The sequence below is a fragment of the Oncorhynchus masou genome, chromosome 32 (genome assembly GCF_036934945.1).
Source record: "Oncorhynchus masou masou isolate Uvic2021 chromosome 32, UVic_Omas_1.1, whole genome shotgun sequence".
Classification (NCBI taxonomy): Eukaryota; Metazoa; Chordata; class Actinopteri; order Salmoniformes; family Salmonidae; genus Oncorhynchus; species Oncorhynchus masou.
The window spans coordinates 45,651,976-45,677,157 of NC_088243.1; the positions used below are offsets into that span (position 1 = coordinate 45,651,976).

A 25,182-nucleotide genomic window follows, 5' to 3' on the forward strand; every position below is an offset into this window, starting at 1 on the left:
GGTTGAAGATATCCCTCAAGTGGTGAGTGGGCTGTGCTTTGGCAAAGTGGGTGGGGTTATATCCTGCCTGTTTGGCCCTGTCCGGGGTTATCATCGGATGGGGCCAAAGTGTCTCCTGACCCCTCCTTTCTCAGCCTCCAGTATTTATGCTGCAGTAGTTTGTGTCGGGGGGCTAGGGTCAGTCTGTTATATCTGGAGTACTTCTCCTGTCTTATCCCTTTGTCCTGTGTGAATTTAAGTATGTTCTCTCTAATTCTCTCTTTCTCTCTTTCTTTCTCTCTCTCAGAGGACCTGAGCCTTAGGACCATGCCTCAGGACTACCTGGCATGATGACTCCTTGCTGTCCCCAGTCCACCTGGCCATGCTGCTGCTCCAGTTTCAACTGTTCTGCCTGCAGCTATGGAACCCTGACCTTTTCACCGGACGTGCTACCTGTCCCAGACCTGCTGTTTTCAACTCTCTAGAGACAGCAGATACGGTAGAGATACTCTTAATGATCGGCTATGAAAAGCCAACTGACATTTACTCCTGAGGTGCTGACTTGTTGCACTCTTGACAACTACAGTGATTATTATTATTTGACCACGCTGGTCATTTATGAACATTTGAACATTTTGGTCATGTTCTGTTATAATCTCCACTCGGCACAGCCTGAAGAGGACTGGCCACCCCTTATAGCCTGGTTCCTCTCTAGGTTTCTTCCTAGGTTTTGGCCTTTCTAGGGAGTTTCTACACCTGCATTGCTTGCCGTTTGGGGTTTTAGGCTGGGTTTCTGTACAGCACTTTGAGATATCAGCTGATGTAAGAAGGACTATATAAATAAATGTGATTTGATTTGAAATTTGATTTGATCATCATCATTAAACCATCATCTAACTCAGTTTAGATCTACTGCTCTATGGCTATGACAATGTCGTCTTGTCCTTTGTTTCATCATGTGTAATCTAAGTATGCCTTGTAGCATAGGCCTATGATGTTTACAGCAGTAGTAGAAAAAGTACCCAATTGTCATACTTGAGTGAAAGTAAAGATACTTTAAAGAAAATAACTCAATTAAAGTGAAAGTCACCCAGTAAAATACTACTTGAGTAAAAGTCTAAAAGTATTTGGTTTTAATGTACTTAAGTATCAAAAGTAAATGTTATCGCTAAAATATACTTTAGAAAAGTAAAAGTATAAATCATTCCAAAGTCCTTTAAGCCATTCAGCATTATTTTCTTGATTTTTTTTAAATTTACGGATAGCTCACTTCAACCCTCAGACATAATTTGCAAATGAAACATTTGTGTTTCGTGAGTCTGTCAGATCAGAGGCAGTAGGGATGACGGGGGATTTTCTCTTGGTAAGTGTGTGAATTAGATAATTTTACTGTCCTGCCTAGCATTCAAAATGTAACTAGTACTTTTGGGTGTCAAGGAAAATGTAAGGAGAGGATTTTAGTGGAGTGAAAGTAAGTTGTAAAAAATATAAAAATATATATTTTTTTAAATGTTACCATTATTTTACTAGGCAAGTCAGTTAAGAACAAATTCTTATTGACAATGACGGCCTACCAGTGGAACACTGGGCTAACTGCCTTGTTCAGGGGAAGATCAACATATTTTTACTTAAGTACTGTCAGGACCCGGCTACGAACCTGGGTCTCCGGAGTGAGAAACAGTCACTTAACCAACTGAGCCATGAATAGTCAGCAGAACCCAGAAGATGAGGCAGACACAGCAGTACTTAAGACGGTGTATTTAATAAAGTAAAAAAGGAGAAGTCCTTCAATACAAAAATGGCAAATCCAAAAGGTGGTAGGAATAGCACAAAAAAGCCTCAAGAGATACTCAAAAACAGAATTCCACAAGAGCATCCACCGGAATCGACAAGAATACACAGGGCTGGGTGCTAACATACAAACACAGAGCACAGAACTGAGGGAAACTAAGGGTTTAAATACAATCAGGGGCAACGAGGCACAGGTGCAAATAATAATGGGGAACAAGGGAAAAAACATAAGGTCAAAAAGCACAATGGGGGCATCTAGTGACCAAAACCCGGAACAACCCTGGCCAAATCCTGACAAGTACTTTACACCACTGATTTACAGTATGTCTGTTCATTTTTTTTACCATTTATTTAAGAGGACCACAATGTTTAAAAAATATTTTGTGTCATCCTCAATGATTTTAAATGATCAAATCAATCTATTTATCTGTGGTACAAATATTAAACTGTAGTATGGCCATTTATTAGACTGTCTAAAGCAGCTTACAGTGGCACATGAGGGATTTGAACTTTCAAATACCATAATCACATTCTCGCAACCACCTGATCTACAACTTTCTGTGGATGCTTGAACCAACCCACTCCTTTCACCATATTCTTCACCAAACCACTTCCTTTGACAAAACCACTCCTGATTACCCAACTGCTCAAGAGCACCGCGCTACCCCAGATTTTGTTCGCTGAGAAAAAAGAACAGACGTTGCCCAATTCACAAATGACCAACATTACAGCACTGTCTGACCTCATGAGGCTGAGACTAGCTTTGTGCTCATCTCCATGGGACCATCCGAGCAGGGAGATCCCCACCCCACTTCTGACAGCAATGTAGCCAATTCTAACAAATAGTGGACAATGTGGCCACTCCCTCTTATGAAGTAGGAGATGGAGACACTCACAAATAAATATAATGAGGTGCAGACCAAAGACCATAAACTATGAAAAATAAAGAAAGTCACTCTCTGTATTACTCATAGTTATGTATTATTATGTGACTGAACCAACACTTTTGTTGAGTCAGTGCCCGGGGTCGTAACTTCCTCTATTTTTTTTCCAAGCTCCTTCAGATCAACCACAAAATTGGTCTGAGAAAAACCCCTCTTCAAAGACCACTGGGACCATTACAGACCATTACAACCCAGTGAGTCAGCTGATAGTCTGCAGTGACATTTCTAATGATGAAAAAACAAGGTAACACTTTATTTGGATAGTCCATTTGTAGATGCTCCACAGATTATCAGTAACATTTCAACTAACTACTAACCCTAACCTTAACCCTTACCCTAACCTCAGCCCTAGCAGTAACCTTAACCCTTTTTCTAAAATATGACTATCTGAACTATCTGGACTAGCCTAATAAAGTGTACCCACCAACAAGAACAGAAATGGAAGGAATGTTGCAAAAATATGAGATTTGGTATCATTTCTATATCGTATTTTTCTGTTTCTGCGTCTCATGAGGAATGAATAAGACTGACTAGGTGAATAACATATTTTGGCTACGTTGTGCAGCACATGTACAGTATTATTAGAAAGGTATATGAATGCCATGAGTAACGTTGAATTCATAGATGTGTAGGCAGTGCCAGTCTAATCATGATCCTTTTGTTTTTTGGGGGGGAAACTCCAAGTCAGCTCAGTGGCAGAGCAGTTAAAATTCTTTGAGCATATGTGATTCCTTACTCACCTAGTCTTTTTATAGAAGTGTCATTAGAGACTTGTCTCAACACATTCTGAGCAACACTCTATTCACAGCTTCTCTCTCTCAAATAATTGGATCCTTGCATAGGCCTACCTCTCCTTCCTTTCTGCTTCACAAATGTTTGTCATAATGAAGTAATGGTACTTGAGGTGGGGGTGAATGTCACGTTCTGACCTTTATTTCCTTTGTTTTGTCTTTATTTAGTATGGTCAGGGCGTGAGTTGGGGTGGGCAGTCTATGTTTGTTTTTCTATGATTTGGGTATTTCTATGTTTCGGCCTAGTATGGTTCTCAATCAGAGGCAGGTGTCATTAGTTGTCTCTGATTGAGAATCATACTTAGGTAGCCTGGGTTTCACTGAGTGTTTGTGGGTGATTGTTCCTGTCTCTGTGTTTGCACCAGATAGGGCTGTTTTAGGTTTTCATGTTTTTTGTTAGTCTGTTCATGTATAGTGTCTTTATAAATTAAAGAACCATGAATAGAGACCACACTGCGTTTTGGTCCGCCTCTCCTTCACCGCAAGAAAACCGTTACAGTGAATCAACCGCAACCTCAATCCATTTCAAATAGGATCTTTATTTTTTTATTTAACTAGGCAAGTCAATTTGGAACAAATTCTTATTTACAATGATGGCCTACCAAGAGACAAAAGGAATCCTGTGGGGACTAAGGCCTCTTCGTTAGACAGAGAAGTGTCATGGAAGGGAGCCATGAGAAATTCTTGTGGTATTTCTTATCAAACAGGAAGTGCAAGTCAGTGGAGCGTATCGACAGTTATGGACAAGGAATTGGGGGTTTGTCTCTTGGGACCAAAATGTATCAGGGGACCGATTTTGATGCAACACCCCCGGGTGCAGTTTATAGAGAAGTTGGTGGGGATTCAAACTTTTAAACGACCACCCATGCTACTGGAAATTTCCTACGGCATATTTACCTCAGCAAATTGCTTGTTCCAATGGAGTTTATGTTCAATTATTGGGAGTAATTACCATAAAATGGCATACAATTAAAATATAAAGAAGCACTTCCACACACTTTATATGTATTTTATTTGAATTCCCCGAATGGTTTTTAAATTAGCCTAGTAAGTAAAATATTTATGTAATCAAAAATGCCAAATTGCTTTCCTATTAAAAGAGGAAAACGGCTGAAAATGGGAATGGTTCTCGGATTCCCACGCTCCATGGTTAAGGATTTCGTAGGAGGGTTTTCTTGGCACCAAGATAGCACTTGGTGCCTGGGTAACACATTATAATAACGTTTGCTCATATTTTAATAATCATCTCCCACATTCACACATATATAAACAACTTTTAGATTATGTATTAACGATTTATAAGATCATTCATAAGATGCTTAATAAATCCTTAGTAAAGTATTTTTGCTGTCCCAAATCTAAGGTGAGGGCTATTTATACTGACATCACATGCCATTGGTAGATGCTCCAGCAGTAGCCTGATTCTCCTTAAGGTCTCAAAATAATCTAGAACATATCAATGGTAAAATAATATGCACAGAACACATGATGTTGAAGAATATGCACACAATACAGGATGTTACCTGTGCCTGAATTGATGTGTTTGAGTTGCACTAAATAGATGGTGGTAGTCATTTTGGTTTCCAATACTTCCAATATCTTTAGGTGCCTGCTGTACCCATACTTTTTTAAAGCCAATATTCTAGAAGAGGTGCCAGTACTCAGTAAGTATAACATTAGAGGTGTGCTCTTGTCCAATTCTAGCACTGGTTGTACCTAACAAGACGGAGAAGAGAGAATATACCTTATGGTCAACCACCAGACAGGGTGAGGAATGAAGAAGAATTGCAAACTGGCATCCGAATTCCTTGTCTGTCTTTTTCTCTCTTCTTTTCTCCCTCAAAGGATAAGGAAATAATCTCTCTCTCTCTGTCTCTCTCTGTCTCTCTCTGCGTCTCTCTCGACATCTCTCTCTACATCTCTCTCTGCGTCTCTCTCTGCGTCTCTCTCTCTCTGTGTCTCTCTCTCTGCGTCTCTCTCTCGCTCTCTCGTCTCTCTCTCTCTCTCGTCTCTCTCTCTGCGTCTCTCTCTCTGCGTCTCTCTCTGCGTCTCTCTCTCTCTGCATCTCTCTCTCTCTCTCTCTCTGCGTCTATCTCTCTGCGTCTATCTCTCTGCGTCTATCTCTCTCTCTCTGCGTCTCTCTCTCTCTCTGCGTCTCTCTCTCGCTCTCTCGTCTCTCTCTCTCTGCGTCTCTCTCTCTCTATGCGTCTCTCTCTCTCGGGCGTCTCTCTCTCTCTCTCTCTCTCTGCGTCTCTCTCTCTCTGCGTCTCTCTCTCTCTCTCTGCGTCTCTCTCTCTCTGTGTCTCTCTCTCTCTGCGTCTCTCTCTCTCTCTCTCCCCCTCTCTCTCTGCGTCTCTCTCTCTCTCCCCCTCTCTCTCTCTCTGCGTCTCTCTCTCTCTCTCTCTCTGCGTCTCTCTCGACACTTCCATCTCTCTCTCTCTCTCTCTCTCCCCCTCTCTCGCTCTCTGCGTGTCTCTCTCGCTCTCTCTGCGTCTCTCTCACTCTCTCTCTCTGCGTCTCTCTCTCTCTCTCTCTGCGTCTCTCTCTCTCTGCGTCTCTCTCTCTCTCTCTGCGTCTCCCTCTCTCTCTCTGCGTCTCTCTCTCTCTATCTCTCTCTCTCTGCGTCTCTCTCTCTCTCTGCGTCTCTCTCTCTCTGCGTCTCTCTGTGTCTCTCTCTCTGCGTCTCTCTCTTGCTCTCTCGTCTCTCTCTCTCTCGTCTCTCTCTCTCTGCGTCTCTCTCTCTGTGTCTCTCTCTCTGCGTCTCTCTCTTGCTCTCTCGTCTCTCTCTCTCTCGTCTCTCTCTCTGCGTCTCTCTCTCTGCGTCTCTCTCTCTCTCTCTGCGTCTCTCTCTCTCTCTGCGTCTCTCTCTCTCTCTGCGTCTCTCTCTCTCTCATCTCTCTCTCTCTGTGTCTATCTCTCTGCGTCTATCTCTCTCTCTCTGCGTCTCTTTCTCTGCGTCTCTCTCGCTCTCTCTGCGTCTCTCTCTCTCTCTCTCTCTCTGCGTCTCTCTCTCTCTCTCTCTGCGTCTCTCTCTCTCTGCGTCTCTCTCTCTCTCTCTCGTCTCCTCTCTCTCTCTCTCTGCGTCTCTCTCTCTCTCTCTCTGCGTCTCTCTCTCTCTGCGTCTCTCTCTCTCTCTCTGCGTCTCCCTCTCTCTCTCTCTGCATCTCTCTCTCTCTATCTCTCTCTCTCTGCGTCTCTCTCTCTCTCTGCGTCTCTCTCTCTCTGCGTCTCTCTCTCTGTGTCTCTCTCTCTGCGTCTCTCTCTTGCTCTCTCGTCTCTCTCTCTCTCGTCTCTCTCTCTGCGTTTCTCTCTCTGTGTCTCTCTCTCTGCGTCTCTCTCTTGCTCTCTCGTCTCTCTCTCTCTCGTCTCTCTCTCTGCGTCTCTTTCTCTCTGCGTCTCTCTCTCTCTCTCTGCGTCTCTCTCTCTCTCTGCGTCTCTCTCTCTCTCTCTGCGTCTCTCTCTCTCTCATCTCTCTCTCTCTGTGTCTATCTCTCTGCATCTCTCTCTCTCTCTGCGTCTCTCTCTCTGCGTCTCTCTCTCTCTCTCTGCATCTCTCTCTCTCTCTGTGTCTCTCTCTCTCTGCGTCTCTCTCTCTGCGTCTCTCTCTCTCTCTGCGTCTCTCTCTCTCTCTCTGCATCTCTCTCTCCCTCTGCGTCTCTCTCTCTCTCTGCGTCTTTCTCTCTCTCTCTCTGCGTCTCTCTCTCTCTCTCTGCGTCTCTCTCTCTTAGTCTCTCTCTCCCGCTCTACGTCTCTCTCACTATCTCTGCGTCTCTCTCTCTCTGCGTCCCTCTCTCTCTCCCTACGTCTCTCTCTCTCTCTCTGCGTCTCTCTCTCTCTGCGTCTCTCTCTCTCTCTGCGTCTCTCTCTCTCTCTCTCTCTCTCTCTGCGTCTCTCTGCGTCTCTCTCTCTCTCTCTGCGTCTCTCTCTCTGCGTCTCTCTCTCTCTATGTCTCTCTCTCTGCGTCTCTCTCTCGCTCTCTCGTCTCTCTCTCTCTCGTCTCTCTCTCTGTGTCTCTCTCTCTGCGTCTCTCTCTGTCTCTCTCTCTCTCTCTCTCTGCGTCTCTCTCTCTCTGCGTCTCTCTCTCTCTCGTCTCTCTCTCTGCATCTATCTCTCTGCGTCTATCTCTCTCTGCGTCTCTCTCTCTCTCTCTGCGTCTCTCTCTCTCTCTGCGTCTCTCTCTCTCTCTCTCTGCGTCTCTCTCTCTCTCTTTCTCTCTGCGTCTCTCTCTCTCTCTCTGTCTCTCTCTCTCTCTCTCTCTGCGTCTCTCTCTCTCTCTCTGTGTCTCTCTCTCTCTGCATCTCTCTCTCTCTCTCTGCGTCTCTCTGCTTCTCTCTCTCTCTCTCTGCGTCTCTCTCTCTCTGCATCTCTCTCTCTCTCTCTGCGTCTCTCTCTCTCTCTGCGTCTCTCTCTCTCTCTCTGCGTCTCTCTCTCTCTCTTTCTCCCTGCGTCTCTCTCTCTCTCTGAGTCTCTCTCTCTCTCTCTGCGTTTCTCTCTCTCTTTCTCTCATCCCTATCAATCTCACACCTTCCCCCATATTTCTTGTGATTACAAATGACTGTTTAATAGCTCCCACATGCACTCATGCATATCACTTGAGTGGAGAGTTAAGAGAGGATCTGCCAAGGCTACCATGTGTCCTGTGTGGGATAGCAGGCCTCATCAACAAAACCTCACCACACGCACACACTATTGTAGACACACACATGCACAAGCACATGCCAAACCACCCACCCAAACAACCACCCACACACGTTTGTTTTACTATCCTTGTGGGGATCAAACAATGTATTACATTCAAAATCCAATTTTCCCTAACCCCAACCCGAACCTTTTCCTTGTGGCAACTGGCAAATTGACCCCACTTGTCCGAATGTTCCTTGTTTTAATATCCTGGTGAGGATAGTAAAACCAAACACACACACACACACATTTTCTCACACAGGGACATTTACCTCTGGCCTGCTAATGATGGCTGTAATCACTGACACTCAGTTAAAAGCCTGGCCTTGCCATCTGCTCAATCGACAACTATTCCGGTCAAGGACTTTAGCAGAACCTTTGGTGAAATTTCAACGAAATGACGGCTAGACTGTCTTTGACGGGAACAACAAGGCAGCATTAAGCAGCCACATGTCTGGGTTTGATATCAGTACCCTGGTGTTATTTCGAACAGATTTTGACCTTTCTACAGTGGGAGGCGAAACTTCACAGAGGGTTAGGAAACTGCTATGAAAGAGCTGGCACATGACTACGGTTAGGGTTCAGTTCAGCCATGTCTGTTAGTCACTGGCCAAATGGCACACTGTTCCCTATGTAGTGCACTACTTTTGACCAGGACCTATAGGATGTAAATTGATCAGTTTAATTGATGCTTACTTGCTAAATAAGTATTGATAGTTAACCTTGTGATCATTGTTTGCAATTGGTGCTTGAGGTAGTCGACCCTATGTTCCCTCAGCCCTATGAGCCCTCACCCATCTACACACAATACCCATAATGACAAAGTTAAAACATGTTTTTAGAAATTATTGCACATGTATTGAAAATGAAATACCTAATTTACATAAGTATTCACACCTTCTAAAGCAATACTTTGTAGAAGCACCTTCGGTAGTGATTAGAGCTGTGAGTCTTTCTGGGTAAGTCTCTATGAGCTTAACACACCTGAATTGTGCAACATTTGCCCATTATTCTTTCAAAAGTTCTTTAAGCTCTGTCAAACTGGTTGTTGATAATTGCTAAACAACCATTAAATCAGGTCTTGCTATAGATTTTCAAGTTGATTTAGTCAAAACAGTAACTCGGCCACTCAGGAACATACACTGTCTTCAGTGTAGAGTTGGCCTTGTGTTTTAGGTTACTGTCCTGCTGAAAATGGAATTCATTCATCTTCCAGTGTCTGGTGGAAAGCAGACCAGAATTTCCTTTAGAATGTTGCATGTGCTTAGCTCCATCCAAATATAGCACTTTGTATGCAGTATTTTTGCAAACAGGATAAATGTTTTGGAATATTTTTTTCCTGTACAGGCTTCCTTCTTTCCACTCTGTCAATTGGGTCAGTATTGTAGAATAACTACAATGTTTTTGATTCATCTTCAGCTTTTCATCCTCACTTCTATCACAGACATTAAACTTTGTAAACTCTGATTTCACCATGGCCTCATGGTGAAATCCCTGAGCGGTTTCCATCCTCTCTTGCAACTGAGTTAGGAAGGACGCCTGTATCTTTACCTGAGGGCTCCATTCAGAGGACCCCAGGTATGACCAACCCGAGCCCAGGGAGAGAGCAGCTGACTGGGGGTGATTCATATAGCATCGCTCCCTCCCTCCCTGGGGGCCTCCCTCATCAGGGCTATGTGGGGGGAAAGGGGCTGCCTGGAATGTTCCATTGAATAGGGGAGGGGACCTCCACGTTCAGATTTCAGGCTGTACCATACAGGCTGTATGTAATATGTTGTATGTCTACCTGTAAGGATGTGTGGCCAGGAGGTTTAATTAGTGCGTTTTAAACGATGCAGAATATAATGTGGATGTAATGTGGAAGTATGATGTGGATGTAACAGTAAGGACGAGGTTACTATATGTTTTAGGCTGAAGTTGTATCCCAGTCCTGCAATAAAGGTGAAAGGTCAATGACCATCCATCTTCAGAATGTTATTTCTATCAGAATGTTTGCATGATGGGGCACCATCTTTCAGTTCTCATCTACTGTAACCTGGGGCGGCAGGGAAGCCTAGTGGTTAGAGTGTAGGGACGGCAGGGTAGCCTAGTGGTTAGAGTGTAGGGGCGGCAGGGTAGCCTAGTGGTTAGAGTGTAGGGGCGGCAGGGTAGCTTAGTGGTTAGAGTGTAGGGACGGCAGGGTAGCCTAGTGGTTAGAGTGTAGGGACGGCAGGGTAGCCTAGTGGTTAGAGTGTAGGGACGGCAGGGTAGCCTAGTGGTTAGAGTGTAGGGGCGGCAGGGTAGCCTAGTGGTTAGAGTGTAGGGGCGGCAGGGTAGCCTAGTGGTTAGAGTGTAGGGGCGGCAGGGTAGTCTAGTGGTTAGAGTAAAGGGGCGGCAGGTAGCCTAGTGGTTAGAGTGTAGGGGCGGCAGGTAGCCTAGTGGTTAGAGTGTAGGGGCGGCAGGGTAGCCTAGTGTTTAGAGTGTAGGGGCGGCAGGTAGCCTAGTGGTTAGAGTGTAGGGGCGGCAGGGTAGCCTAGTGGTTAGAGTGTAGGGACGGCAGGTAGCCTAGTGGTTAGAGTGTAGGGACGGCAGGTAGCCTAGTGGTTAGAGTGTAGGGACGACAGGGTAGCCTAGTGGTTAGAGTGTAGGGGCGGCAGGGTAGCCTAGTGGTTAGAGTGTAGGGGCGGCAGGGTAGCCTCGTGGTTAGGGTGTAGGGGCGGCAGGTTGGCCTAGTGGTTAGAGTGTAGGGGCGGCAGGGTAGCCTAGTGGTTAGAGTGTAGGGACGGCAGGGTAGCCTCGTGGTTAGAGTGCAGGGACGGCAGGTAGCCTAGTGGTTAGAGTGTAGAGGCGGCAGGGTAGCCTAGTGGTTAGAGTGTAGGGACGGCAGGTAGCCTAGTGGTTAGAGTGTAGGGACGGCAGGTAGCCTAGTGGTTAGAGTGTAGGGACGGCAGGTAGCCTAGTGGTTAGCGTGTAGGGGCGGCAGGGTAGCCTAGTGGTTAGAGTGTGGGGACGGCAGGTAGCCTAGTGGTTAGAGTGTAGGGGCGGCAGGGTAGACTAGTGGTTAGAGTGTAGGGGCGGCAGGGTAGCCTAGTGGTTAGAGTGTAGGGACGGCAGGTAGCCTAGTGGTTAGAGTGTAGGGGCGGCAGGGTAGACTAGTGGTTAGAGTGTAGGGGCGGCAGGGTAGACTAGTGGTTAGAGTGTAGGGACGGCAGGTAGCCTAGTGGTTAGAGTGTAGGGACGGCAGGTTGGCCTAGTGGTTAGCGTGTAGGGGCGGCAGGGTATCCTAGTGGTTAGAGTGGGGTAGCCTAGTGGTTAGAGTGTAGGGGTGGCAGGGTAGCCGAGTGGTTAGAGTGTAGGGACGGCAGGTAGCCTAATGGTTAGAGTGTAGGGGTGGCAGGGTAGCCTAGTGGTTAGAGTGTAGGGGCAGCAGATAGCCTAGTGGTTAGAGTGTAGGGGCAGCAGGGTAGCCTAGTGGTTAGAGTGTAGGGGCAGCAGGGTAGCCTAGTGGTTAGAGTGTAGGGATGGCAGGGTAGCCTAGTGGTTAGAGTGTAGGGACGGCAGGTAGCCTAGTGGTTAGAGTGTAGGGGCGGCAGGTAGCCTAGTGGTTAGAGTGTAGGGGCGGCAGGTAGCCTAGTGGTTAGAGTGTAGGGGCGGCAGGGTAGCCTCGTGGTTAGAGTGTAGGGACGGCAGGTAGCCTAGTGGTTATAGTGTAGGGGCAGCAGGTAGCCTAGTGGTTAGAGTGTAGGGGCAGCAGGGTAGCCTAGTGGTTAGAGTGTAGGGGTGGCAGGGTAGCCGAGTGAAACCCCACCTCTTTAAGGAATACCTAGGATAGGATAAAGTAATCCTTCTCACCCCCCCCCTTAAATGATTTAGATGCACTATTGTAAAGTGGCTGTTCCACTGGATGTCATAAGGTGAATTCACCAATTTGTAAGTTGCTCTGGATAAGAGCGTCTGCCAAATGACTTAAATGTAAATGTTAAATGTATCTTCGTAGTGACTGGGTGTATTGATACACCATCCAAAGTGTAATTAATAACTTCACCATACTCAAATTTATATTATATTATATTTTTACCCATCTGTCAATAGGTACCCTTCTTTACGAGACAGTGGAAAACCTCCCTGGTCTTTGTGGTTGAATCTGTGTTTTTGAAATGTACTGCTCGACTGAGCAGTTACTTGTATGTGTGGGGTACAGAGATCAGGTAGTCATTCAAAAATCATGTTAAACACTATTACTGCACGCAGAGTGAGTCCATGCAACTTATTATGTGACTTGTTAAGCAAAATGTTTACTCCTGAACTTATTTAGGCTTGCCATAATAAAAGAGTTGAATTCGTATGGACTCAAGACATTCCAGCTTTTAATTTTCAATTAATTTGGACAAATTTCCAAAAACTTAATTCAACTTTGACATCATGAGGTATTGTGTTTAGGCCAGTGACAAATCCATTTAAAATTCAGGCTGTAACATAAAACAAAATGTTAAACGTCAAGTGGTGTGAATACTTTCGGAAAGCACTGTATATGTATACAGTGGTGTGTATATATAGTATGGACAGTATATGAATAGCAGCAGTTATATAGGATGAGCCTTGACTAAAATACAGTACATACTGTACATATGAAGTGGGAAAAACAGCATGTAAACATGATTAAAGTGACCATTGTTCAATGACTATGTAAATAGGGCAGCAATCTCAAAGGTGCAGGGGAGATTACCGGATGATAGTCAGCGAGTAACACTGACTAAGGTTCAGGGCAGGGGTCTAATATTTGTTAACACTCCCCTCCCCCTTCCATAACCACTGGCTCTCTAGAAGAGGTGGGAGTTCGAAGTCAATGACCACCATGTTAAATCTTAAATCCATTTTTGAAAACCAGTAAGGCAAGAGAGAAAGGAATGCTTTTCCACTCATGGAGTTCACAAAGAGTAATTCCAGCAACTAACCAAGTACATGCTTAGAGGGCCTGTCACATATCCAGTAATGATGACATATTGTATTTATTAAATGTGCAATGGAATTTACACACAATAGTGATGTATCACATATCCTTCCCATGTAAAATATACCCCAGATGCATAAAACATGGAGTTGAATTTCAATACTTACACCGCAATACCTCCTCATTGAGTCTGAGATAAGATTAGACTAATTTCAGTACAGAACTCCCCTCTCTCTCCCAGACATCTATCTCTCTGATAGCATCAGGTCTATGTGAAAATCATATCCCCTCACATTCCAAATATCCCTCCCTCAGGACCTTAGTCCCATTTAACGCAAGCACTCTCTCTTTTCTTAGACCAAAAAGGGTGCGGCACGGGAACTAATGTGGGTTAGAGGGGGTAGATGTTGTTGTATTAATTTGGGAATTGCCCGAAATGTAACCTCTCCTCCCCTTTCCCTCTCCTCCTTTCCTCCAGAGAGGATGTCACTCTTCACCCACTGGTCCAGCTGCCTTATTAATGGCTAAAGTAAACAGATAACAATATGATTAACATGATGTTCATGCATTCATTCATGAATAAGAGATTGTCATGATGAATAATGCATGATGATTAAATAATTTTTCAACAGCACTAACTCATGTTAATGAATCCGATTGATGAACCCTTATTACAGAGTAACAGTACCGCTTCCTCTTGTTCAGGAGGTTATCACTCTTCCCCCGAGTGCTCCAGCTGTATTTTCTTGGGACGTGACACAATGTTTGTTTATCTGTCCAGATAGACCTCTCACCTGTATCCTTTAGGACAGAGTTTAACCTCCCCTCAAGAGACAGTACCAATTTAGAATCGTATACATCCCAAGACACAACATAGTCTTGAATCTTGCCTCTAATTTATGATGAGAGGAACAAGTAGCTCACTTTTCTTTAACAAAACAAACCCTCAGGATAACATTCCACTAAGTACAAAATCATTTCTGGACTCGTTAAGTAACATGACAGCACTTGTTAGATTGTATAACTTCTAATTCTACCTAATTAATGGAGGAACACCTGCATGGTGTTGCCAAAACCACTGTGTAAGAAAACACAGATTACAGAAAGTATTCATACCCCTTGACTTATTCCACATTTTGCTGTGTTACAGCCTGAATTCTATATGTTTTTATTTCCCTCACCCATCTACACACAATACGCCATAATGACAAAGTCAGAACATGTTTTTAGAAATTATTGCACATGTATTGAAATTGAAATACATTCAATACATGTTAGAATCACCTTTGGCAGCGATTACAGATGTGAGTCTTTCTGCGTAAGTCTCTAAGAGTTTTGCACACCGCATGTACCCTATGCCCTTGTCCAAAGATTTGGATAATAGGAAACATAGGGGAGAGAAGAGAAAGAGAGAGAGAGAGAGCCTGCAAACAATGTCAACATAGAAGACCGCACTGTAGTCAGGGAGATTGTACCCTCCATGCCCTTGTCTGAAGATTAACAAGTGTATGAAATTACTCAGTTTTGCATTCTGTGTGTAATGGATTAAAGCCTGTTTGCCCCAGCCAAGACGGAGGAGCATAACATGCAGCGATGCTATCAGGGAGCTACTGTAACATGATTTATACTCTACCAGATTTACCAGGATAGGATGACAAAGGGGGGAGGGGTGACTTTTCTCAAGGACACAGTAACACAGATCCACGTACGTAATCCAATATCTCAATCGATAGTCCATCCAAATGTTCAGAGTATATGTATTGTGCAAATGTGAGTGGAGCGGGTGAGCAGCCTTGTCTCGCACTACTTTCTTACAAAACATTAGCGACCATTGCACCCCATTACCATCAAAACATGTTGCGATTCTGGGATTTTATGCCGGAAAAAAAGTTGTTTAGAAAGGAGTGGATGAACTTCGAAGGGCTGTAGTGGTTGCACATGTGACATTTGGTAAAATGGTTTCCCTACATTAAAGTCCCCGGCCACGAGAAGTGCCGCCTCTGGATGAGCGTTTTCCTGTTTGCCTTTGGCGGTATACAACTCGTTGAGTACAGTCTTAGTGCCAGCATCGGTCTGTGGTGGTATGTACTGTTGACTGCTACGAAAAATACAGAAGAAAACTCTAAATAGATAGTGTGGTCTACAGCTTATCATGAGATACTCTACCTCAGATGAGCAACACCTTATAACTTCCTTAGATATCATGCACCAGCTGTCATTTACAAATATACATAGACCACCACACCTTGTCTTAGCAGAGGCTGTAGTACTATCCTGCCGATAGAGTGTATAACCCACCAGCTGTATATTCTTAATGTTGTTGTTCAGCCACGACTCGATGAACCTTAAGCTCTTACAGTTTTTAATGTCCCGTTGGTAGGATACACGTGCTTTTAGTTCGTCCCATTTATCTTCCAGCGATTCTACATTGGCTAACAGTACGGATGGCAAAGGCAGATTAGCCACTTGTCGCCTGATCCTCACAAGGTACCCCAATCTCCTTCCGCGAAATCTCCATCTCTTTTTCCTGCAAATGACTGGGATGAGGACCTGTTAGGGTGTCTGGAATAAATCCCTCCCGTCCGACTCATTAAAGAAAAACTCTTCATCAAATTCAAGGTGAGTAATCGCTGTTCTGATGTCCAGAAGCTCTTTTCGGCCATAAGAGACAGTAGCAGCAACATTATGTACAAAATAAGTTACAAACGATGCAAAAAAAAATAAAAAAAATAGCATGGTTTGTTTAGAGGCAATAAAACGGCAGCCATCCTTTCCAGCGGCATTATATTAACTAGGCTATATCCTAGACAGTGTCAAATATGTGTCCTAAATGGCATCCTATTCCCTATATAGTGCACTACTTTTGACAAGAGCCTTATGGGCCCTCGTCAAAAATAGTACACTTTATAGGGAAATCAAAATATACATTTTATTCATAAATCTTATTGGCATGAATTTGTTATACCATATTATTTACTTTATTTTTTATATCTTCTCATTTTTAAAGGTAAGAGTTCTTTGCAGAGTCTTTCTCTATTTTGGCAAATCACTGATTGTTTGAAAATGCAGCAAAACTAACATTGGTCTTCATTCTGTTATGTTATTATGTAAGTTATTGTGTTACGTTATGACTTTCCTCAGTTTGGGCAAAACCCTCATGCTTAGACCACCCACAGCGAACCTGGGCAGTGTCCTATCAACACAATGTAGAATGACATCAGAGTTGGCCAATCTACATTGTGTCTCTGACATACCTCTCATCACAACCACAGCATGAATCCATGCGATGTACTGTAAAATGTCATAGATAGGAGTATGTTTTTACTGTGCGGCATGCCTATCCTTTTACTCCAAGTTCCACTCATCAAAGGGGCCTCAAATCTATCCCCTGGGAAACAGTACCTACTGTATGCAGACAATGATTCCCCTTTTTTTAGTTCCCCTTGTTTTTTTGTCAGACAGTAGTTTCTGAACAGTAAAAATGTGTACCGTGGCCAAACTCAACAGCAAGGTACAGCACCAGATCAGAAAATAACATTTTCTGGACGTGACTGAAGTTTGCTCAATTTGTCCATTTCTTACTGGCCGTCAGACTAGGGATATATTGACCATACATGTGCGTGTCTGTGGTCGGCAACTACTTACTGCATACTGAGTGGCACCAGTGAAAACCGCCAAATCAATGATGGACAGTGAGGAAAATGAAATAATTGTTTTGCGTGCATGACTCAGCAGAAAATGCACAGCACTTATCTTTGAGATAACATTTTTTATTTTAGTTGTTGAATTGCATTATGCAAGTAAAGTGAAAACAGTCATGTGCAATGCCCTTTCAAAATTCAAACTCCTTATGTTCAGAAAATATATTTGTATACATAAATTCTCTATATTTTTTTTAACCTTTTCAGTGGAGACCTGAATGAATTTGAAATTATATACAGGTGCATTGCTTTTTGTTTCTACAAATTAAACATCCATCCAAACATGCTATTTTGTATTATATTCTATATTCTATAAAATATTTATTATATATATATATTTGTATTATATATTATTTTATGTAAGATTTTTGTTGTTGTTTTTTGTCTTTGATATTCCTGAAAATTCTAGACAAATGTTTTGATTGCACAGAATATGGCAGGACAGTAGCACAGCATTTATGGTCACTTCATTAGAAGCTAATTACTCACAACCATAATGGTTTCACTCATTGAGGTCCTCGTGGTAATGCACGCTTTCTCTGATTCTTAATTTTGCAATCTCCTCTTCCCTGCTTGTGCAATGACCTCAAGCCTCCGCTTGACATTTCCACTTCAAAAGTGAGGGGAGGATCGGGCACTTCAAACCGCTTAATGTGCCTGATGGCTAAGTCTTTGAAAGTAAGATGTTGACATGATCAGTCCAATCAAAGCTACTGTACATATAACGTGATGACATCCTTTTATCGGTGGCCAATGACCTTGAGCCTTCTTGGAAGGGCACTTGTGATATAACTCTATGGCAGGACCCAAAGGGCTGAACTTTTGGATGTCTACCCTTACTTAGGACTTAAACTTGGCGATGACGTAGTGTCCCCATTAGTAACAGAACACTGAGCCAATCACAGCGCAATCCTATTTTCTGCTGGCTCGCCCCACCACAGAAAGCACTGAAACACCTGCATTTTGGAGCTGCCTTACTCAACAAAACAAAAAAGAGAGTGTGTTTGTATGCGGCTTTGCTAACTCAATGATATATATTTTTGTTGACATTGTTTGCAACCTGATATATGACATGTATTAATGCCAAAATAACATGCAAAACAGGCAGGCCAAAAAAATATATATATAGGAAGATATGTAAATATTTATATATATTTACATATCTTCCTATAAAGATCAACCATAGTTTTTTTCTAAATATATGTGCACATACAGTGCATATGGAAACTATTCAGATCGCTTGACTTCTCCTCAATTGACACACAATACCCCATAATGGCTTAGCAAAAAAAAAATGAAATATCACTTTTACATTAGATTCTTCAAAGTAGCCACACTTTGATTTGATGTCAGCTTTGCACACCCTTAGCATTCACTCAACCAGCTTCACCTGGAATGCTTTTCCAACAGTCTTGAAGGTGTTCCCACATTTACTGAGCACTTGTTGGCTGCTTTTCTTTAACTCTGCTGTCCAACTCATCGCAAACAATCTCAATTAGGTTGAGGTCGGGTAATTGTGGAGGCCAGATCATCTGATGCAGTACTCCATCACTCTCCTTCTTGGTCCATGCATCACGGTGGGAACCACACATGTGGAGATCATCTGTTCACCTACTCTTGAGTTTCACAAAGAGAATTTGGATATATCAGACCAAAAGGACAGATTTCCACCGGTCTAATGTCCATTGCTCATGTTTCTTGGCCCAAGCAAGTCTCTTCTTCTTATTGGTGTCTTTTAGTAGCTGATTCACGCAGTCTCCTCTGAACAATTGATGTTGAGATGTGTCTGTTACTTGATCTCTGTGAAGCATTTATTTGGGCTGCAATTTCTGAGGCAGGGTAACTCTAATGAACTTATCCTCTGCAGCAGAGGTAACACTGGGTCTTCCTTTCCTGTGGCGGTCTTCATTAGATCCAGTTTCATCATCGCGCTTGATGGTTTTTGTGACTGCACTTGAAGAAACTTTCAAAGTTCTTGAAATTTTCCAGATTGTCTTAAAGTAATAATGTCCTGTCGTATCTCTTTGCTTATCTGAGCTGTTCTTGCCATAATTTGGACTTGGTCTTTTACCAAATAGGTCTATCTTCTGTATACCACCCCTACCTTGTCACAACACAACTGATTGGCTCAATCGCATTAAGAAGAAAATATATTCCACAAATGAACGTTTAACAAGGCACACCTGTTAATTTAATTGCATTCCAGTTGACAACCCCAGGTAGCTGGTTTAGACAATGCTAAGGATGTGCAAAGAAGTCATCAAGGCAAAGGGTGGCTACTTTGAAGAATCTCAAATATAAAATACACTTTTTTTGGTTACTGTATGATTCCAAGTATTATTTCATAATTTTATACAATGTAGAAAATAGTAAAAAATATAGAAAAACCCTGTAATGAGTACATTAGGTGTCTCCAAACTTTTGACTGGTACTGTATATGCAAAAATATGTGGACACCCCTCCAAATGAGTGGATTCGGCTATTTCAGCCACACTCGTTGCTGACAGGTGTATAAAATTGAGCACACAGCCATGCAATCTACATAGACAAATATTGGCATCAGAATGACTTTACTGAAGAGCCCAGTGATGACGATGCCACTTTTCCAACAAGTCTGTTGTCAAATTTCTGACATGCTAGAGCTGCCCCTGTCAACTGTAAGTGCTGTTACTCTGAAGTGGAAACGTCTACTACCAACAACAAGTCAGCCGCGAAGTGGTAGGCCACACAAGCCCACAGAACGAGACCGCAGAGTGCTGAAGTGCGTAGTGTGTAATAATTCGCTGTCCTCGGTTGCAACACTCACCTCCGAGTTCCAAACTGTCTCTGGAAGCAACATCACATCAGCACAAGAACTGATTGTCGGGAGCTTCATGAAATGGATTTCCATGGCTGAGCAGCCGCACACAAGCCTAAGATTCCCATGCACAATGACAAGGGTCGGCTGGAGTGGTGTAAAGCTTGCCGACATTGAACTCTGGAGCAGTGGAAACGTGTTCTCTGGAGTGATGAATCACACTTCACCATCTGGCAGTCCAGACGGACAAATCTGGGTTTTCGAGATGCCAGGAGAACGCTACCTGCCCCAATGCAGAGTGGAGGAGTAATAGTGGTCTGGTGCTGTTTTTTATGGTTCGGGCTAGACCCCTTAGTTCCAGTGAAGGGAAACTTTAACGCTATAACATACAATGACATTCTAGACGATTCTGTACTTCCAACTTTGTGGCAACAGTTTGGGGAAGGCCCTTTCCTGTTACAGCATAACTATGCCCCCGTGCAGAAAGTGAGGTCCATACAGAAATAGTTTGTCGAGATCGGTTGGGAAGAACTTGACTGGCCTGTACAGAGCCGTGCCCTCAACCCCATCGAACACCTTTGGGATAAAATGGAACGCCAACTGCGAGCCAGGCCTAAATCGGCCAACATTAGTGCCGACCTCACTAATGCTCGTGGCTAAATGGAAGCAAGTCCCCGCAGCAATGTTCCGAAATCTAGTGGAAAGCCTCCCCAGAAGAGTGGACGCTGTTAAAAAGCAGCAAAGTGGGGACCAACTCCATATTAATTCCCATGATTTTGGAAAGAGATGTTTGACGAGCAGATGTCCACATACTTTTGGTCATGTATTGCATCTGTTGCAATGTCTACACACACAGAAATACTATTGCTCTCCTTGGACCATTGCACATTTCTCTAGACACCACCCAATGATATTTCTCAACATGTTTCAAGAAAATTCCAAGTCAACAAAAGGTATGTGCCAATTACACAATGATTACCAAATAACTACTTTTTGGTGTCTTTCATTGAAACAAAGACCAGCACGTAGTGTAAAATGTAGATTCAATTACTGTAGTGTGGAATTCATATGTATGTGACCAATAAAATTAGATTAAAATTGTATTTCTTTGAAGTAAGCACAAGAGAGTATCGTTACCATACCATTTCCCAGCATATACCAGGACCTGAAAAAGAAGGACTGTCAAATGAAGTGATACCAAACAAAGTTCACCGAACAACTCCAGTAAAGATTACCTTCCGATACCCCCTCTCTCCAGTCTCAGTCATTCTATAAAATAGGGAGGACTTAGTCTCAGGGTACTTACATGACAATTACTAATAACGGCTGGCTGTAAGGTGTTGAGCAAGGAATTCGTTAACTGTAAGGGCAAGAGGTTTCATTATATGTTACTCCATCTAAGCAACCTTTCTCTCGGTTTGTACTATTTCAAAGTCCAGGGAGGACTAGAAAAATGTTAACACTAAACTCCCACTGAAACCCTTTGGCTTCTGCTGGTTAGAGACAACCTAAACATGCAACAACCGTGCTGCTGGCTTGGCTGCTGCTTTTGTCCATAGCGTACCCAAGCATTTCTGAGGCTATCGCATCTGATTGCTTTGTTCTTGGCACAGAGAGCAAATCCCAGAGCATTAGACTAGAAGCTAGAAACATAGCCAGAAGAGACAACACTCTGGGACCGTAAATGTTTCATATTCTCCTGCTGTCTCTTCAAAGGAAAGCATGCCTTTTCTTTTTCTAAGGGAGGATTAATTTTTCTATGAGTTATTTGTGACCTACAGTATTTGCTCAACAAGCCCAGATGTCTCTTTTACGCAAAATGCTTTCACTGGTCAGTGATCAAGATGGTGTTGACTCACCCTTGTCATAATACCTCATGACTAATGGCTTATTCACACAATTACCTACACTACAGAAACATAAACTCTTCGTAATTAAAGACCATCCTCACACACAGGTCTCCCCTGAACAGCTCCCTTGGTGAATCAGCTAATATATTGCGCTTTGACCTCTACAAAATGACTCCTTGCTGACTCCCCAGTCTATTGAGACCGCCAAGTCCACTGGCTATGACCAAACGTCAGACAGTGCGGCAACGGGACACCAACATATTGCCAACTTCCTGTCCCTCTAAAGCGGCGCCAGATTCTCCCTGGAGGTTAACCCAATTCCTCTTTGTTTACCTCACAAAAAAGCCTGTAAAACATCTAACAGGTCCTAAAATAACAGGGCTTGGGACAATTAAAGGAAGAGGAGAGTCGGGAAAATATATTTCTGTACACCTATATTACTACCAAAGCCACAGTGTAAATTATGACTAGTCATTGACTAATCTTTGGGGATTTATCAAAGCATCTGAACAGTCTCCAGATACTGCTTTGGCCATTAAATGCCTACCCCAGTAGAAATCCACTTTTTCGAGCTGAAAGACAATAGAGCTTACTCACTATGTTACACAATGATTTAAGTCAATAATGAATTGTTTTAGTCAAAGTATTTGTTAATTTGTTTACCTCGATCCCCATTAGCTTTTGCAGAAGCAGTAGCTACTCTTCCTGGGGTCCACAAAAAACATGACAAGTAACAAAACACTGATACACTGATAGACAAGGAAAGTCATACAAATTTAAAATACAACGATGTACAAAAATGCAACAAAAAAATTACACAAACAAATACAACAAAAATTATATCAAATCAAAATCAAATCAAATTTTATTTGTCTCATACACATGGTTTGCAGATGTTAATGCGAGTGTAGCGAAATGCTTGTGCTTCTAGTTCCGACAATGCAGTAATAACCAACAAGTAATCTAACTAACAATTCCAAAACTACTGTCTTATACACAAGTGTAAGGGGATAAAGAATATGTACATAAAGATATATGAATGAGTGATGGTACAGATCAGCATAGGCAAGATACAGTAGATGGTATCGAGTACAGTATATACATATGAGATGAGTATGTAAACAAAGTGGCATAGTTAAAGTGGCGAGTAATACATGTATTACATAAAGATGCAGTGGATGATATAAGTACAGTATATACGTATACATATGAGAGGAATAATGTAGGGTATGTAAACATTATATTAGGTAGCATTGTTTAAAGTGGCTAGTGATATATTTTACATAATTTCCCATCAATTCCCATTATTAAAGTGGCTGGAGTTGAGTCAGTGTGTTGACAGCAGCCACTCAATGTTAGTGGTTGCTGTTTAACAGTCTGATGGCCTTGAGATAGAAGCTGTTTTTCAGTCTCTCGGTCCCAGCTTTGATGCACCTGTACTGACCTCGCCTTCTGGATGATAGCGGGGTGAACAGGCAGTGGCTCGGGTGGGTGTTGTCCTTGATGATCTTTATGGCCTTCCTGTAACATCGGTTGGTGTAGGTGTCCTGGAGGGCAGGTAGTTTGCCCCCGGTGATACGTTGTGCAGACCTCACTACCCTCTGGAGAGCCTTACGGTTGTGGGCGGAGCAGTTGCCGTACCAGGCGGTGATACAGCACACCAGGATGCTCTCGATTATGCATCTGTAGAAGTTTGTGAGTGCTTTTGCTGACAAGCCAAATTTCTTCAGCCTCCTGAGGTTGAAGAGGCGCTGCTGCACCTTCTTCACGATGCTGTCTGTGTGAGTGGACCAATTCAGTTTGTCTGTGATGTGTATGCCGAGGAACTTAAAACTTACTACCCTCTCCACTACTGTTCCATCGATGTGGATAGGGGGGTGTTCCCTCTGCTGTTTCCTGAAGTCCACAATCATCTCCTTAGTTTTGTTGACGTTGAGTGTGAGGTTATTGTCCTGACACCACACTCCGAGGGCCCTCACATCCTCCCTGTAGGCCGTCTCGTCGTTGTTGGTAATCAAGCCTACCACTGTTGTGTCGTCCGCAAACTTGATGATTGAGTTGGAGGCGTGCGTTGCCGCGCAGTCGTGGGTGAACAGGGAGTACAGGAGAGGGCTCAGAACGCACCCTTGTGGGGCCCCAGTGTTGAGGATCAGCGGGGTGGAGATGTTGTTGCCTACCCTCACCACCTGGGGGCGGCCCGTCAGGAAGTCCAGTACCCAGTTGCACAGGGCGGGGTCGAGACCCAGGGTCTCGAGCTTGATGACGAGCTTGGAGGGTACTATGGTGTTAAATGCCGAGCTCTAGTTGATGAACAGCATTCTCACACAGGTATTCCTCTTGTCCAGATGGGTTAGGGCAGTGTGCAGTGTGGTTGAGATTGCGTCGTCTGTGGACCTATTTGGGCGGTAAGCAAATTGGAGTGGGTCTAGGGTGTCAGGTAGGGTGGAGGTGATATGGTCCTTGACTAGTCTCTCAAAGCACTTCATGACGACGGAAGTGAGTGCTACGGGGCGGTAGTCGTTTAGCTCAGTTACCTTAGCTTTCTTGGGAACAGGAACAATGGTGGCCCTCTTGAAGCATGTGGGAACAGCAGACTGGTATAGGGATTGATTGAATATGTCCGTAAACACACCAGCCAGCTGGTCTGCGCATGCCCTGAGGGCGTGGCTGGGGATGCTGTCTGGGCCTGCAGCCTTGCGAGGGTTAACACGTTTAAATGTTTTACTCACCTCGGCTGCAGTGAATGAGAGACCGCATGTTTCCGTTGCAGGCCGTGTCAGTGGCACTGTGTTGTCCTCAAAGCGGGCAAAAAAGTTGTTTAGTCTGCCTGGGAGCAAGACATCCTGGTCCGTGACTGAGCTGGGTTTCTTCTTATAGTCCGTGTTTGACTGTAGACCCTGCCACATACCTCTTGTGTCTGAGCCGTTGAATTGAGATTCTACTTTGTCTCTATACTGACGCTTAGCTTGTTTGATAGCCTTACGGAGGGAATAGCTGCACTGATTAAAAGCAGTGGTTCGCGCTTTCAGTTTCACGCGAATGCTGCCATCAATCCACGGTTTCTGGTTAGGGAATGTTTTATTCGTTGCTATGGGAACGACATCTTCAACGCACGTTCTAATGAACTCGCACACCGAATCAGCGTATTCGTCAATGTTGTTGCCTGACGCAATACGAAACATGTCCCAGTCCACGTGATGGAAGCAGTTTTGGAGTGTGGAATCAGCTTGGTAGGACCAGCGTTGGACAGACCTCAGTGTGGGAGCTTCTTGTTTCAGTTTCTGTCTGTAGGCAGGGATCAGCAAAATGGAGTCGTGGTCAGCTTTTCCGAAAGGGGGCGGGGCAGGGCCTTATATGCGTTGCGGAAGTTAGAATAACAGTGATCCAAGGTTTTGCCAGCCCTGGTGGCGCAATCGATATGCTGATACATTTTAGGGAGTCTTGTTTTCAGATTAGCCTTGTTAAAATCCCCAGCTGCAATGAATGCAGCCTCAGGATGTATGGATTCCAGTTTGCAAAGAGTCAAATAAAGTTCGTTCAGAGCCATTGATGTGTCTGCTTGGGGGGAAATATATACGACTGTGATTATAATCGAAGAGAATTCTCTTGGTAGATAATGCGGTCTACATTTGATTGTGAGGAATTCTAAATCAGGTGAACAGAAGGATTTGAGTTCCTGTATGTTTCTGTGATCACACCACGTCTCGTTAGCCATAAGG

General features: G+C 43.7%; 1 protein-coding gene across 1 annotated transcript in view; it reads left to right on the forward strand.

The window, feature by feature from the left end:
- Positions 1-739, forward strand: part of ptger2a (prostaglandin E receptor 2a (subtype EP2)) — a 47,038-nt gene extending 46,299 nt beyond the window's left edge. The window contains exon 2 of the mRNA XM_064954244.1: positions 287-739. Coding sequence (XP_064810316.1) covers positions 287-295 — 9 coding nt within the window. The 3' untranslated portion in view covers positions 296-739. The remainder of the gene's footprint in view (positions 1-286) is intronic.
- Positions 740-25,182: the final 24,443 nt, after the last annotated feature.